General features: G+C 40.7%; 1 protein-coding gene across 1 annotated transcript; it reads right to left on the minus strand.

Moving 5' to 3' along the window:
• Positions 1–13,141: 13,141 nt before the first annotated feature.
• On the minus strand, positions 13,142–15,078 carry LOC128744751 (chitinase-like protein Idgf4). Its single transcript, XM_053841965.1, has 3 exons — positions 14,847–15,078; positions 13,838–14,573; positions 13,142–13,777 (listed from the first exon to the last, which is right to left on the minus strand). The coding sequence occupies exons 1-3, from the start codon at positions 14,980–14,982 to the stop codon at positions 13,303–13,305; spliced, it is 1,347 nt and encodes a 448-aa protein (XP_053697940.1). The 5' UTR covers positions 14,983–15,078; the 3' UTR covers positions 13,142–13,302.
• Between the last annotated feature and the right edge of the window lie 2,102 nt (positions 15,079–17,180).

The raw sequence follows: 17,180 nt of genomic DNA on the forward strand, positions 1-17,180 counted from the left end.
ACGCTTTTTTATCTCTACGGTATTCAACGAACCAAACGAGAAGTCGATGTATAGTGAAACAATAATATACTCCATGACTTGTGAACTAAGTTTCCGACCTGTGTAGGTTGAAGCTTGCTGTTGTCATTAATCCGAATTTTCAACTGCAGCACAGAAGAATGGCGTTTTTCTTCCTTCTGAGTTGAATGAAATGCCAGTCTGGATTCTTGGTAGGAAAAACGCCTTCCCTTGGGATCAGAATGTCTTCAATAAATACATTTCATATTTCATGCTACGAAAGGTAAGGAAAAAAATAATCATTTACCTTTGGCCTTTTCTATCATTTTCTTTCAATCTCTTGAATTATAAAAAGAAGGTGTATGGAAAAACTCATTACCGTAAATTGGCCAAAGCAAAGAAAGACGGTAGTATACTTACCAGGAGGTAAATGTTTACAAACTCTAATAACAACAGCAAGTAGACTTCATTACTAATGATCGCGTGACCTCTGGTTTTCTCGAGTCTGTAGAACGGTTGTTTTTCAGTGGAGACTTAGACGTGTTGTTGAAGATAGACAGCCACGTAGCCAGGGGGGGTGCCCTGGGGGCCTTGCCCCCCCCCCGAAATGTTTTGGCTTACATTTTTCAAAAAAATTTCAATGCAGAATAACAATACACCAAGCTAAAACTGTAGCACTAGTATATTTTTTATGAGTGCGCCTTTGAATAACAATATAACCGACATCATTTTGTATCTCTCATAGTCTGTGAAAATTCTCAACTATGTAGCTCTCCGTTACTTGGAACATTCGGCATGGACAAAGGCGACGAAATATGGACATGGAATGGAGACTTGGTACCTGGAACTGCAGATCGTTAAATTTCGTTGGTGGCGATAGAGTGCTGCTCGATTAGTTAGGACCCCGAAAGTTTGGCATCTGGAACTGCAGCGGAGATATGTCGCAAAGGCGAGAAGGTGTGGAGGATCCGTGGCAGTAAAGCCCAAATTTTTCAGAGCGGTGGAGCGACCAACGAGCTGGGAACGGGCTTCGTAGTGTTGGGCAAAATGCAGAATCGCATAAAGGACTGGAAAACGATCAACGAGAGAATGTGCGTGTTGAGGATAAAACGCCGTTTCTTCAATTAAACTATCATTAACGTACACGAAGGTATACTCGACGACGAGAAGGAAGCGTTCTATGCGCAGCTGAAGGCAACGTACGACAGCTGCTCATGATAGGACATCAAGATCATCATCGGGGTTATGAACACCCAGGTCGGCAGGGAAGCAATGTATAGACCTGTGATCGGGCCCCATAGCCTGCATACCGACGCAAACGACAACAGCCAGCGATGCATCAACTTTGCAGTTCCCGAGCATTTTCGTTTCCCACAAAGATATCCACAAAGCCACCTGGAGATCACCTGACCAACGAACTTCTAACCAAATCGACCATATTCTCATCGAGGGCCGGTTTTTCTCGAACATCACCAACGTATGCTCCCTGTCGACTCGGACCATTACCTAGTAGCAGTACATGTGCGGTTAAAACCCCGTTTTATCTCGCGACAAAACCGCTCTTCTCGGTTAAACATTCGGCAGTTAAACAACCCGCCAGTTGCCGAAAACTACGCGCGCGTACTGGATGAAGCTCTGCCTTCTTCTGTGGAGCTAGATGCTTCAACCCTCGAAAACGGATGGAGTATGATACGCTCGTGCATACATCGAGTGCACGAAATGATTGGTTTGACGTGGAATGCCAACAAGCGATAGAATTGAAGGAAAAGAAGAGCTTGGGAAAACTATCCAATCATATCCACGAGAGAGAATTTGGCCAAGAATCGACAAGCGCGGAATGAGTTGACCATGATCCTGAGGAAAAAGCGCCAGAAGGAGGACAGAGCTGGAACAACTATTCTGGGTTAATGACGCGCGCACGTTTTACGAAGAGATAAACCAAACTCGTAAGGGCTACACACCTAAACCTGACATGTGTAGGGACGAGGGAGGGGATCTAATCACAAACGAGCGCGAGGTGTTCGATAGGTGGAGCAGTATTTCGATGAGCATCTCAACGGCGATATAGCAATAGGAGACGCAACGGAAGTTAACCTCGGAGTGCCTACAAACGACAACAGCGTGCCGGCTCCCGATCTCGAAGAGATCCGGCGAGAAATCCGTCTGCTGAAGAATAGGATTATCGGTCTGATTAGCGCTTTGTACATCGTCTGCTTTGTGCGGTGTATGCTCCTTGATCGAAGCGTCTTGCGGAGGGAAAAGTAGGTTCGATGCGAGAGTGCCAGAAGCTATGAAGTTTTTAAAAATCCTGTAAAACATTTTTCTCACCAGCAAACTAATAAGCATAAATCATATTGTACGCAAACTTATGAAAACCATTAGAAAGTTACTTGTGTTACATGAATATTTAGTTAAACAAATTAATTAATTAATTCGAAAGAACATTCTGTAACATAAGCATTAAATATATTTCTTAAACAAAAGGTTTTCTGCATACTAACTTGGCCTCCCTCCAGAGGTGAGTGAACCTCTTAAGTTTAAAACTTCTCTAATAAAAAAATGACTTGGCCCCCCCCGAACGAAAATCCTGGCTACGTCACTGAAGATAGAGTATTTATTTTGACGTAGGATTGCGTCTTACGGGGAGATATCAGCATCTGTGGCTCCAGTAGCACGTTCCACAGGAAAGTAAGGGTGTAAAATCGAAATCTAAAAGGTGAAAAAGTGGTCCGATTTTGTCCGTATAACTGCAACATCGTAAAAACAATGTGATCAAGCTAACAACTATTTTTCCCATGAAAGTACACTCCAAAGAAGCTCAAGTTTTGATTATCATATCAAAATAATTATCTGCACTAGCACTAGGAAAGAAATACTGTCATTATCGATCCTGCGTCGAACAAATTATAGTCCTTCAGTACTGTCCGTTCTAGGCTGCCGTTCTCCAATCTCCTCGAACACCAACTGAACGTGCTCTTCCTGGTTCACTGGTGCAGTAGTTTTGGCTACCATTTCGTCGGTCATTCTAGCCACACGCCCCTACTATATTGTGGTGCAGAATGCACCGCTTAAGCAAAACATCATTTTGCAGAGCAACGGCGTGTTTGTTCCACGTTTTCAACTTCTAAAATACTTTGGGATCTTTTTTACACTTACTCCTGGTGAAATTTCCTAACAAAAACCAGTATTTTTTGTTATTTTTGACGATTTTTGGTAAGAGTCAAAATCATTATGTGAGGCAGAACGCCAAAGCCCGTGGACAAAACGCTTCAAGTTTGCCCAGCTAGGCGTTAAACGCAACCAAAAAATTTACGATTCAATCACTTGTTGGATAAACTCCTAAAACTAGGCTGCCGAAATGGCGAAAGCGTTCGTTATAGCGTTTGTTGCAAACGCAAGTTTGCTGTTTGCTGGACATAATGGGTTCATATCTCAACATAATTGGCAATAAAATTTATTCATCTACTTTTCTCCAACTGATGTGTGATGAAATATTGTAAGTTAAACAATGTACAATTAGATTTAAGGCAAATTCTAAGTCCTACACAATACATAATATTGCTACATTTTTATAAATAATCCGAAACGAAAGATGTACTGCAAATTAAAAATATTGTATAACCACAGAGACCAGACTACCAAGTAATCGACAAAAAGTGTGTAAAAGGTTTTTATGTAATCTACGAGTAATCCTTCAATAGAGCACCCCTCGAGCAGTAAGTGGCAAACTAAATCTTGATGTCGCTGCCATAGCTGCTATGTAACTGCAGCACAAAGAAATATTGATAAAGGTACATGGATATTTTTAGATGCGTTTGGCAAACTATTTCTGGAGGGCGCCACCGACAGATTTTACACACAAAAAATCGATTACTTCCTTCGAGCCTGTTAATCTGTTCTCTGTGGTATAACTGTTCGATCCCGCTGTGATGCATTCTACCCCTGTTTTGTATTTTGAAGATTTTCGCAATATATGTGAAAAACATGCCTAGTTAATGCCGTTTTTGTGATGAATCATCGAATATGACAGTATATCAATTAGATAGACTGTATTTATTATGAAATTTGCATACCGACTAGTGGTAAAAGCTTAAGAGAAAACCGTGATTTCTTACATGTGGAATGAGATCGCGGATAATCGCTTGATTTTATTGGATGTGGCTATGTTTGATGCTTTTACATGCTACATAATTATGAATTAGCGCGTGTTACACCAAAATAAAATGCGCATTCATAATTTTACCAAATAGTTTCCGCGTTTTTAAGCAATTAATAGCATGGGCCATTCTACCCCCACGGTGCGTTCTGGACAGTTCTACCCTAGTCATCCTTTGGGTGCCCTTCTTCCGTGTTTCTGTATATACAGACATCATGGAGACATGGAAAGTAGGTGCCACAAATGGCCATTCCACTGCACAGTGCTCCAAAAGGGCGAAAAGTGGAACTTCTTTTCTAGTATCTCTTGTTTTCATTTTATCATTTATGGTCTTCAGCACCTTTGTTCATATGAATATCCCCCTTAATCTAAAACTGTCGAAAGTTCGTCATCGCTTATTATATAATGAAAATAAGAACTTGCTTAGTTATCGCACAGTCAAGCTTTAAATTTCCAAAGCTTCACGAGCCCATGGGGTAAAATGGGGCAAGCGGATTTATGAAATCATCTTGAAGCTTAAGTCGAGTACTATAAACTTGTATGGGTTCCACTTGTCTCCAACTACCCAAATGAGAGTACGGCAAGCATACGTTTTAAGTGTTTCGCGTTGGCTCAAGTAGATAGACACATGGTTTCTTCGGCAAAGTTATGGAAAATATAAAGGTAAACAACTTTTCTTTAAATGTCATTTCTATTCCTATCGAGTGCAGAACTATAGAGCATTTTCCTTGAAAATTCTTTAAAAATAGGTTTTCCATACTTAGCTTATGTTGGTTGCATTTTCCAGGAATATATGGTTCTAGGCGATTATTGAAGGACTCAAAATACACATTTTTGCAGAAGATTGCGAATCTCTAGGACCTTTCCTTACAAAGTTATCGCTTTTGGCTCGTGAAGTTTAAGAAAAATATAGCTTAAATAAGCGATAATTTTGATAGGAAAGGTCATACAGATTTGCAACCTTCTGCAAAAACATGTGTTTTGAGTCTTTCAATAATCGCCTAGAACCATATACTCTTGTAAAATACAACCAGCTTACGCTGAATATGAAAAACTTATTCTTAAAGAATTTCCGAAGAAAATGCTCTGTAGCTCTGCACTCGATAGAGATAGAAATGTCATTTTTAGCAAAATTGTTTATCTTTATATTTTCTATAACTTTGCCGAAGAAACCATGTGTCTATTTACGAACTCAAAAAAAAAGAACGTGAATTAAGCTTTTCGCGAACGCGAAACATACAAAACGTATGTTTTCCGTACTCTCATTTGGGTGGTTGGGGACAAGCGCAACCCCTACAAGTTTGTAGTACTTGACTTAAGCTTTAAAATGAAGCGCTGATTTCATAAATCCGCAAGCCCCATTTTACCCCATGGGCTCGTGAAGCTATGGAAATTTAAAGCATGAATATGCGATAACTCAGCAAGTAAAGGTCCAAGCGATTTGCGGTCTTCTGCAAAAACGTATATTTTGAGAGCTTCGGTAATTGACGAGAATATTGTATTCTTGTAAAATGCAACTAACAAAAGCTAAGCATGAAAAACCAATTTTTAAAGAAGTTTTGAAGAATATGCCCTATAGTTCAGCATTCGATAAAGATAGAAATTTTATTTCTTCAGCAAAGTTGCTTGTTTTTACAATATTTACAACTTTGCTGAAGAAACTATGTTTATATTTTCTAACACAAAAAAGTTATTTTTTTATTTTCATTATAGTAAGCGATGACTAACTTTTGACAGTTTTAGATTAAGGGGGATATTCATACGAACAAAAGTGATGAAGACCATAAATGATAAAATGAAAACAAGAGACACTAGGAAAAAATTTCCACTTTTCGCCCTTTTGGACTACTGTGCACCGGCCGTGGCAAAACGTCAGGTCGTTATCATTGGTCTTCCTATGACAGGACGAAAGGATTCTTTCGGTGCGTAAACGTTGATTACCGTTCTGATTCAAACTTCGAATACTTAAGCTAAGCGGAAACATTCTTCAAAGTAAAATGTTCGAAAACATCTTTATTCTACCCCCATAAATGTTATTTTACATTGAAAAACACTAATAAGTTACAGCTCGGTTTTGATTCAAACTTCGAACACCTTCATGATCGACATTCAAAGCTCGAATATTTCAGTTTCAGTCATCGAACACTTGTATTACTTTGATAAGTATCAATGTTTTAGTGTCATTCTACTTAACCGTTATGTGTGCAACAGGGTACCCGGGTACCTTTTCAGTTTTAAAATTGTTATAACTCATTCAATCTAAAACATACGTCATTGAAATTTAGCGACATCGTAAAACTCGTTGATCTTAAGTAATTGAGGGTTTTTGGTGCATATCCATAAAGGGGATTAGCAATGAGAGGCACTTGAATTTTTTTATTACGTAGGAGGGCGACAAGGGTACCCGGGTACCCATGATTTGCTATGTTTATAACTTTGGCTATCTTGAACCGATTTGGATGAAACCAGTGGCATTTGATTCGTACATTTATCTAGTTTTGATTAGACAAAGCATTTGGCCATCAAATGACATGTAGTTCCCGGGAATCGGTAATTCCGGAGCAACGTCCGGTAAAACGTGGGAAGCCGCTTGTTTTGAAAGAATATCAGCTTTCAGCAAAGCTATTAACTTTGAACTTGACATTGTGGACCCTTTTTTCATCTTATTATATAAATTGGTTACTTTAGATCGCATTGGCCATTCCAGAATTGGGTTCCTGTAGGGTTACAGATGACCAGTTGGGTGCCTAATCCAATATTAGGATTGGTTTAGCGGATCTTTTAGATGTTTTGAACTGATATGGCCAGTTTAGTACTGATTAATAATTTTGGAACTTGTTCCAATTGTATAACGGATGGTTCTACGTTTTGAACTGTTCTGATAATGGTAAGCATTATCTTGAATCCTGCGGTATCATCTGGGATCCCGTAGAAACCATTTTCGAAATAACCAATCAAAATACATCTAAATGTAAAAAATATCACCTACCGAACTAATTCCAAGAACTTTGATACCCATATTGCTAGGTTTTACCTCCAATCCTAGACTGGCCACCCATGACCCCACAGGAACCTACTCCGGAATGGCCAACCTGATTCATCTCGTTATATGAAATAGTTCATTGTATGAATTTTTAGAGGTTTTATATCCGCGTGACTGATTTTCGAGCAATACAATCAGTTCTCTACCTCACAGCGGACACTCTGTCGGAATTCCGGAATTTTGAGCCCCGTATGTCTTTTAATGGCCAAATGGCCAAATAATTCAAAACTAGATAAATTAACGAATCAGATGACACTTATTTCATCAAAATCGGTTTAAAATTGTTGATGTTATGGCAATATCAATTTTGGGTACCCGGGTACCCTTGTCGCCCTGCTAAAGGTGTTTTTTTTGTCGCACACATAACGGTTAAACGAGTGAAATTATATTCTTTTTCTAAACACTGTCTTTTTAAATGTACGTAACAGTGTGATTCAAAATAATCACGCAATAATTTGTTTTAGTCCATATATCTGTACTCAATTGCTAATACTTTCGCACTACATGTACCACATCTAAGCAAGTTGACTTTGTACACCTTTACAATGCAGACAATTCATTTTCCCGCAGGAAACCCCGGAAAAACCTGATTAATATCGTAGTTGTTCGAAGTTTGAATCACTCCTCAAAACATGCTTCAAGAGTAGAGGACATTCTAACGGACATGGTGGTGTACAATAAGCATAATATTTAATAGATATACCAGCATTTTAAATATACCTATTTATACCAAAACCAGTCAAAATGACTGGTGGATAAGAAACGGTTGATGAACGACTGAATAATGTGCAGCACAGACCCTATAGTGGTCCTTAGCCTCTTATCCAGCAACTTCTATCTCCACCTCCTCGTTGTAGGGTAACCAACCTGTTTTGGACCTCATCTGCAGCTGTACATAATTTGGACACTTCCATTTGACTTTGCTGTAAGTGTCCAAATTATGTACAGCTACAAATGGGGTCCAAAATAGGTTGATTACCCTACCAGCCGGAATACGAGCAATCTTAGCGGAGATGTGGTAACCAACCCTGGTGGTAACTAAGGTCGTATACCGACAGGCAAGGAGGCACTGTCTTGTCTCGGCACTATACGATGGCAGCCCCATCATGAGACTCGGCAGCATAGCCCTAGTAAGGCAAGATTTTTATATCTAGAATATTACGAAAAATCAAGAAAATTCAACTCGAAATATTTAGCATGGACAGGCGATGAAACAAGGATTTGGAATGGATGTTTCCTACCGAATTTCGTGGATGGCGACAGAATGTTGCTCGTTCAGTTAGAACCGCAAAAGTTCGACATTGTGGCACTACAGGAGATCTGTCGCAAAGCCGGGAAGGTTTGGGGGATCCGTGGCGGCAAGGCCCAATTTTGCCAGAACGGTGGAGCGACCAACGAGCTGGGAACGGGCTTCGGAGTGATGGGCAGAATACAGGATCGAGAGAGGATATGTGTGTTGAGGAAAACAAGCCGCTTCTTCAACTACACCATCATAAACGTGCACTGGCCATACGAAGGTAGACCCGACGACGAGAAAAAAGCGTTCTATGTACAGCTGGAGGCAACATACGATAGTTGCTCGAGTGCTCGCCACGGGATATCATCGTCATTGGGGACATGAACGATCAGATCGACAGGGAAGCAATGTATAGTGATAACGGCCAGCGATGCATCAACTTTGCAGCTTCCCGAGGCCTGGGGATCAGAAACACATTCTTTCCTCACATAGATCTACAAAACCACCAGGAGATCACCTGACCAACTAACATTGAACCTAATCCACCATATTCTCATCGAAGGTCGGGTTTTCTCGAACATCACCAACGTATGCTCCCTACGGGGTACGGATATCGACTCAGATCATTACCTAGTATCAGTACACGTGTGCTCAAAATTATATACCTCACGACAAAGCCACCTCGGTTAAACAATCGATAATTAGCAGGGAATAAAATTTTCACTCACATGTAGGATAAACATATTTCGCTCACCCATTCTTCTCACATGACAACTAGATGTGGTAGTTATCTGTTCGTATAAAGCGGAAGAAAAACATTTTTCCGCTAAAGAAAGAGAGTTGATTATATTTCGTTTCATTTTTCCCTGAAAAACATTTATCCTCTCTCACTAAAGGCATGATAAATAAATATCGCAGGTAGACTTGGCGCGAAAATCTAATGCAATAATAGGTATATAACAGAAAACCATGGTGATACTCAAATACATAAACTCGGTTGTTTTATTTCACTCTCTTGTTGGCTGGTTGTTTGGTAAATTCAATAGTAACCTGTGCATTTTCGTCTCTGGAAAAAGGCTGATACAGCTTTATCCTCTCACACAAAGAGAGGATAAACTCGTGTTACGAAAATTTAAAAATTAAACAAATCATGATCGTGTATTCCTTGGGATAAATGAAAGTCTTGGTAGCCCATGCTCACGAACGACTATACATGGGTATAAAACATTCTCGTTTCACATTTGTTCAGTTTTTTTCGTAGTAGGCAAAATTCATAGATTATCGCGCGTTTGAGAGGATAAATTGAATGCCTGATAATTAGACAACCCGGAATGTGATGAGAACTACGCGCATACTATGCACCTTCCTCTGTGGCCAGGTGCTTCGACCCTCGAAGATAAATGTAGCAGGATACGTTCGGCCATCAGTGAGGCCGCAAAACGCCAGAAGGAGAGCTAGAACCACTATTTCAGACTAGTGAGATGCGCAAGTTCTATGAGAAGGTGAACCGATCTCGTAAAGGATGCACACCGAGGCCTGATATGTGTAGGAACGAGCAGGGAAACCTGGCCACAAACGAGCGCATAGTGGTTTGTTGAGTGGAAGCAGTTATTTGATGGGATCTCAATTGATGATATAGCAAAAGGAAATGGAGCAAAAGTCAACGTATGAGAGCCTAAGGGCGCTTCGACTTCCGATCTCAAAATGATCCGGCGAGAAATTAGTCAGCTGAAGAATAGAACCGCCGAAAAGGACCGACTCTCGACAAAACTCTACAAAAATGGCCAAGAACCATTAGGAACGGCATTTCACTGAATAATTTCATGCTTCGAACTCACCGTTCTCCCGAATTGCTACATTTCTTCATAGAATCTTGCACCAGTCATTTTGACTGGTGCTGGTATAAATGGCAAAAACAAAAATTATATTTGTTACTAATACATTTTATGAACTTAATGTTACTTTGTATATAAGTAACATTAAGTTCATAAAATGTATTCTCTACTTATAGCTACAAAAGTCATAACATCGTTTCTAAAGTCAAATGTTAGATGTTGTAGAAATTTCAAATTGAAATTGCACGACCAGTCAAAATGACTGGTCTGGTATATCTAGTGTTATCATATTAGCGATACTAACAAGCATTTTATTCTGAAGTGTTCGAAGTTTGAGACTGTTCTAAGTTTGAATAAGAACGGTATATTGTAGCTAAAGAACAAGCAGCATTCTAGTTATGATCGTTGCAAACGTTGTCATGAAAGTAGTCATCCCATAGCCTACACTATGCTACATTTAAGTTCCACTCTAAATCCAAGTTCAAGTTGAATTCCGATCTCAAGCCTAAGCCCAAGACAAAGTCTCGTTGTGCAAGTCAACATCGTCGGTAGCAGCATAGAACCGGAGTGGCTCGTGCTGTTTCAAGCAATCGTCACCATTCCACTTGATCTAGGCGAGTCGTCACCAGTTTTCCAGTTGTCTCAAAAGCTATAAATAACTTTCGACCTGGTCGAGCCATCTTGCACGTTGAATCCCTCTGTTCCTGGTGCCGGTGGGGTTGTTGAAGAGAACTGTTTTCATCGCACTATCGCCCGGCATCCTTACGTAGCCTACCGACTTTCACCAGATGTACGATGGGAAGCTTTCCATGTACCTGTAGGTCGTGATTCATACGCCCCTGCCACTCACCGCTTTCAATTTGTACTCCACCAGATATCGTCCGCAGCACTTTCCGCTCGAACACGACAAGGGCGCGTATGTCTTCTATGAGCTACCAGTCTGTTAGGGATTTGAACATTGTCAGCTTCGTACGGCGGCGTATAGTGCTTGATCGTAGCGTTTTGCGAAGCGCAAAGTAGGCTCGATTTCCCGCATGAATGCACCGATAGATCTCTTTCTTAGTGTTGTTGTCCGCGGTCACCAACGATCCCCAATGCACAAACTCAGTAATATGTCTAGTTCGTCGCCGTCAACGGTTACCGTCCGTGGAAGACACGCGTTTGTCTCCTTTGAGTCTCTTCCTTTCATGTATTTGGTCTTCGACGCATTTATTTTTAGCCTAATCCTCTTAGACTCCGCTTTCAATCTGACGTAAATTGTCTCCACCGTCGCAAAGTTTCTTGTGTTTCTTGTTTCGCCGCCCGCTGGTCGGATCACCCCCTCAAAATGCTGTTGAACATCTTTTTTCGTGAACATCGTGAAAAACGAACATTAGAAGAACTGGGAAAGATGATATGCAAACCGTGAAAACTAATGGGCTTTTTCTAACCAATCATCCCCTTCTGCGTCTATCTCTAGAAAGTCACCAACTTCTTCCGCTCCATTGGTTCATCTGGATCTATCGGCTACTAATCAAGTACGACTACAGATTTCTACAGATAAAAGGGGGAGATGCAGAGGCCCCTCGAATCAACCATTGTGCTCAGCTCTGCACACGATGGTTATCGCTTATGTCTGCTTCTGTTTTCTCGTTCAAGCCGTTTTAGACAGCTCTGTTAATAAAGCCAGTTGTTTAGACTAAATATACACCCTGAGTAGATTGACAGAGTGGCGACATGCCATCCTAAATGTGCGGCTCCATTGCTCTTTCACCGGATCCCTCTACTTAATCTTCAATTGATCAACCAATCTGAAAAGCAATCTGATCAACCGGGTCCAGGTACAGGTAAGGAATATATCAAAATCCGGTTGACTAATTGAGGGTTAACCCATCGGCTTAGCTTAGCGGTTCATAAATTTGTTGGCTTTTACCAGAATATTGCAAACGGGTTTCTGTGGAAGTTAGAGATAGATGCTGTTTGAATGATTGTATGTTTATAAAAATTCAGCGTACTTCGTATTATGGAAGAGGAAATATTGTCCAATCTACTACCATATAAAGTGCTTCTACATTCTGTTTTTAATTTGAAGGTATAATTTTTCATTGATAATTGCTTCAAAATGCATTGGAATGCGAGAAATTATGGCAATACCACGATATTGAGAAAGGTTCTAAAGCAAGAAATTTGTTGTCATATTCTTTATTATTGACGTCACTTTCGACATTTGCTATACAATTACTATCTACTGTAAAACTTTGTAAAGCTCTGCTATACGAAATACGAGCCAAAACTTCTCTACTGATGAGGGAAATTTGCAGTTAGAAATTTCAAATATACGAGCTGTCAAACAACGATGGAAACCAATTAAAACGCGAATTAAATTAAATTTCCTTCATTTAGCAGCAAAGCATCATTAATATCATTTAGTACTTCACTACTACAGCGAGCTATGCATAAAACTTTTCGACATCTAGCACTTCAATGTGCAGGACGGTGCATACCGTACCGTAAAGCCCGCCTTTTTGTCTGCCATACACCAAAGAGAAGAACTTCGTAACGTGAAAGGGCTTCCCTATTCTTGCAATGCAAATTTTACGTTATCCCTTTCCCGAATGAAGCTTGTTCCGTGCTCAAGAAGCGAAACGGAAATTTCAATGAAAGTGTCACCATAAAAAAAGACACGGGGTATATCGGATTAAAGATCAAAGTTCCTGAAAGGAATCGGCTGGACGAGATTAAAAATTGTTCTAAAAAACCTAAGCTGGGGTAAACTTTTACTATCATGGACAGCAATATGGCCTATATCAAAAGAAAAGATGTACTATTTTACTCCACCATTCCAAACGCAATCAAGGGATCATTTCTGTAGTTCAAAGCAAACGTCAAACGTATTGTTCTTTACAGAAAAGAATCCTACCATTCATGTTTAATTGGGCTGCAAACTGTGATAATTGGTTAATCTCTCAGTGTAGAACACAAACAATATACACTATTCTATTTGATATGATTCTTTACATAAGAATAGAACACCGTCTCTGAATGATTAAATAAACTACAGTCGATACTTGGAGGCACGGAGAATGGGAAATTTATCCCCAGCACAGTTACCACGGAAATCATCGTTGCCCAGGTCGAAAATCGATATTCCTCCCAGTCCCTTCGCCTTCACGTAGGCAGCCTTATTTCCAGCCGTTTCCGGATCCTCGTAGGACAGCCAAATTCCGTGCTCTCCGTTTTCGTCCGGTACGCGGAAAGCGTACGCTCCGAAGCGTCTCGTGGGATCACCAATTTTGCGCAGTGGATAATCCGCACCCTTCAGATTGGCATTTCCCGGATTGGGCAGCTTGGCACATACTTCGGCCCAGCTGTAGAATCCTGGAATTCCAGTGTACGGTCCCGCAACGGCCGGTCCGTCAGCTCGCAACGGTGGGACGCCTGTGATTCCGGATTCCTCCGTTAGCTTCCATCCCCGACCGTACGTGGGAATGCCAACAACCAGCTTCGAAAGTGGTGCTCCTTTTCCCATCCTTAAAGTTAAAATTCATATTAAAAATTATGTTAAAATCAATTGAAAAAAAGAATCTCACCAGTGGCTCACTTTGGCATCGACATTATTCCCAACAACACGCTCCGTTGGCTCGTAAAGCGGTCCACCAAAATCGGCCTCCTTTGGATTTCGCTCTGGAGTTTGCTGATCGAATGCAGCCAAATTAATATAGTCCAAATTGTCCTTCAACAGGAAAACATCTAGGAAAACGCTCTCGTTAACATGCGGTAACACGGTCAAACCCAGCTGGAAATTGTCCGGAACAAAAGCATTCTTCAGATCGCGAACCAGCGCTACGAATTCCTCCCGATGTTCGTCAGCTTTAGGATCCAGCACACTGTCACCGGTGAACAATTTCTTGAATCCATGCCACAGCTTTCCGGTCCAGCCTCGGATACGTTTCGGTTTGCTCTGCGGGAATTGCCATGCTAAATCTAGTCCATCGAAGTTATAGGTTTTTAACAGTGAATACGCTGAGTTAACAAAAGCCGTGCGACTTCCGGACGACTCCAATAATGTCAGATACTTTTCGAACGGTTTTTCTTCAGCAAGATCTTTGTATCCACCAACGCTCAGCAGTACTTTCAAAGCCGGATAGCGTCGTTTTAAAGTGGTAACCTGTCGGTATTGCCCTTTTCCCGAGTCCAAATCCAAACTTTCGTCGATGGCACGAAGCTTGTAGTTGTTAGCTGCATCCACTCCAGCGTATCCGTAGATAAGGTGCGTACAGAACGGCAGTGCAAGCTCAATGTCCGAAACGATTACCTTACCGAGGCCTGTAAACAAACAACATCAAACGGAATGAATTATACTATTTTGATTGACAGCAATCCGGCTGTTTTGAATGAGGTCAGCAAGATTGGTTCTAGGAATAACGCTCTCGCTGATAACCGCCAGTCAGGCTCTGACTGAATACGAGAATGTTTACATGAACGAACACCGGTCCTTGATTCAATCAGCTTGATTGCTTCACTATTAATTAATCAACTGATCCCGCGGCGACGTCTATCTGAAGGTCAACACAAAATCTGGAAGCTTCGCACACCTACCTTCTCGCAGTGCAGCGGATCCATCGTAGTAACACAGGACCTTCGTCGTTCCGTCGGTGCTATTTGTGTTGGCCCGAACCGTTGCCACCAGCACTGCCAGCAGCACCAGCAGCAGGGAGTCTATCTTCCGCCACATTTTTTTTTGTTAGGCCTCTGATCCTCTGATCGATGATTAGTTTCGTTTTCTTTCCGCGAACGATTCGATGTGATCCCCTAGAAGTGAAGAAACTTACTGACCAACGATGGACGTAATGACGATCATTTTATATTTAAATTAGTGTCAGATTATACGGTTTCGGTTTAAAGTAACTCACTCTCGCTCTGCGGCGAGTGGTTGTTGAAGTTGATTTTGCTCGAGTACAGGAATCACCGCTCAGAATAAACGACATCATTCGAATGTTTATGTCAATCGCATAGCATTAGGTTCGGATTAGTTCACTTACTGAAACTGATTACAGTGAGTCCTAAACAAAAACATTCACATTCATGGAATAGTGCAGTACTAAGCTGCGTTTCTTCAACTCAGTTCCAGTTTAATCCTATTATGATTCAACGAAATATTTTGTCTAAATGAAGAGCATTGATGAGAGTGGTAGCATTGCTGTGTTTGGTGATTCACATTGATTGACAATAATTCAATTTTGTTGTAATTTTAGTGGCAATAAACTGTGTATTTTAAGATTTTTATATATTTAGCTACAAACATTAGAAACCAAAATTTAATTTTATCAGGTTAAAATTGAGTTTTACCTTATTTCATGCAATGGGCTAGTACCATTTCTTGAACACGGTCATATTTTGCAACGGTAGTTTTTTCACTTGTTTGGTAGTTTCATTTGAATTCTTTGTTGCTTGTAGTACCATTCTTCTTCTTCTTCAGTTAGCCGTTCACACGGAGGTAGTTCTCAATCAACCTAACTTTCGAGGTATTGGTTAAATTTCACTCTTTGAGAATTACAGTGATATCATTCATCATCAATTTGAATAGCGTTACCTTGCCAAGTCGGTCCAGAAAAGGCAATCAACCTTATACTCCTACAGGAAAAGTAGCAACTTATCCTGAAGGTACTCCTCGTGATAAACTTTCTGGTTCAATTCGCAGCTGCTGATTGTGTGCCAAACGAGGAACTTTGACCTTGTGGCATTCTACCGTTCAATCAGATTTTCTGAAAACGTTCTTCACTACGATTCTGCATCCATATCGACGCAATCGTATTTCGTCAGCAAATTCCCGTAGAGCCTCCTTGAACAATTCTTTCTCTCCCTTCAGATTTTGCTTCACGTTGTAAAATCTGACGGTCCACCTACAGCTTGTGTCTTGAAACCAACCCTCTTTTTCGCTGTCTGGACATACGATTGCGAAATTCATACTATTTTCATCCTGTCATTTAAATCACAACTTTCAAATGAGTTTCAGGAGCAACTGGCCTTGCCTTTTTCCTTTTGTTCTCCAAGATATTTCGGAATATTAAACAACGTGAATTTGGGTTGAAACAACTCCTCAATTCAGGTAGATGACCCGGAATTTCCGTTACGAGCGTACAGGATGCACTGAATGCGTGAATCAATGTGCTTGTTCCGGTGCCGCCATGATATAAACAATTTAACTTATCCTGACAACGAAAGCCTACTGTGATTCTATACGGGTGCGCGATGTTAGGCATACAGTTGATAGGCATATGGACGGTAGGCATACGGACATTAGACATAATGCACAGAACGAAAAAATGAATCTCACATTCGACGTAAACTGAAATCCGATATATTTTTCCTTTAAATAAAACGTAAATAGCCCAAACTGTTTTATAAGATGTATTTTTTACATCAAACTAAACGTAATAAATAAGCCTTTAGGGGTCAATCCCGGCGTAGTGGTTAGTATTCACGCCTCTCACGCCGAGGACCCGGGTTCAAATCCCAACCCCGCAGAAGTCACGAATGACCTAAGCTGTTAAAGCTGGCATTACTGGTCCTGGACTGAATAGGTCAGTGACAATGGGCAAATGGCCAACGGTTTTTCAAGCCGAAATATATGCTATTCTAGAATGTACTTCAATCTGCTTAAAGAGAAAATATAGGTATGCAAATATCTGTACTTTCTCAGACAGTGAAGCAGCTCTGAAAGCTCTAAAAGTAATGAAAGAGCAGACGAGTTAGCCAGATCTGGATCTGCTATGGAATTTATAGGTTCCGAACCTTTCTGTGGGGTATCTAATAGTACGTGCAAGATGGAACTGAAAAAATGGGAAGAGAATCAGGTCATATTGAACTGGAATAAAACTTTATCAGCCCGTCATGCAAAACGGTTTATTAAGCCAAATGCCTCAATCACGC

Source organism: Sabethes cyaneus, chromosome 3 (assembly GCF_943734655.1).
Source record: "Sabethes cyaneus chromosome 3, idSabCyanKW18_F2, whole genome shotgun sequence".
Lineage (NCBI taxonomy): Eukaryota > Metazoa > Arthropoda > Insecta > Diptera > Culicidae > Sabethes > Sabethes cyaneus.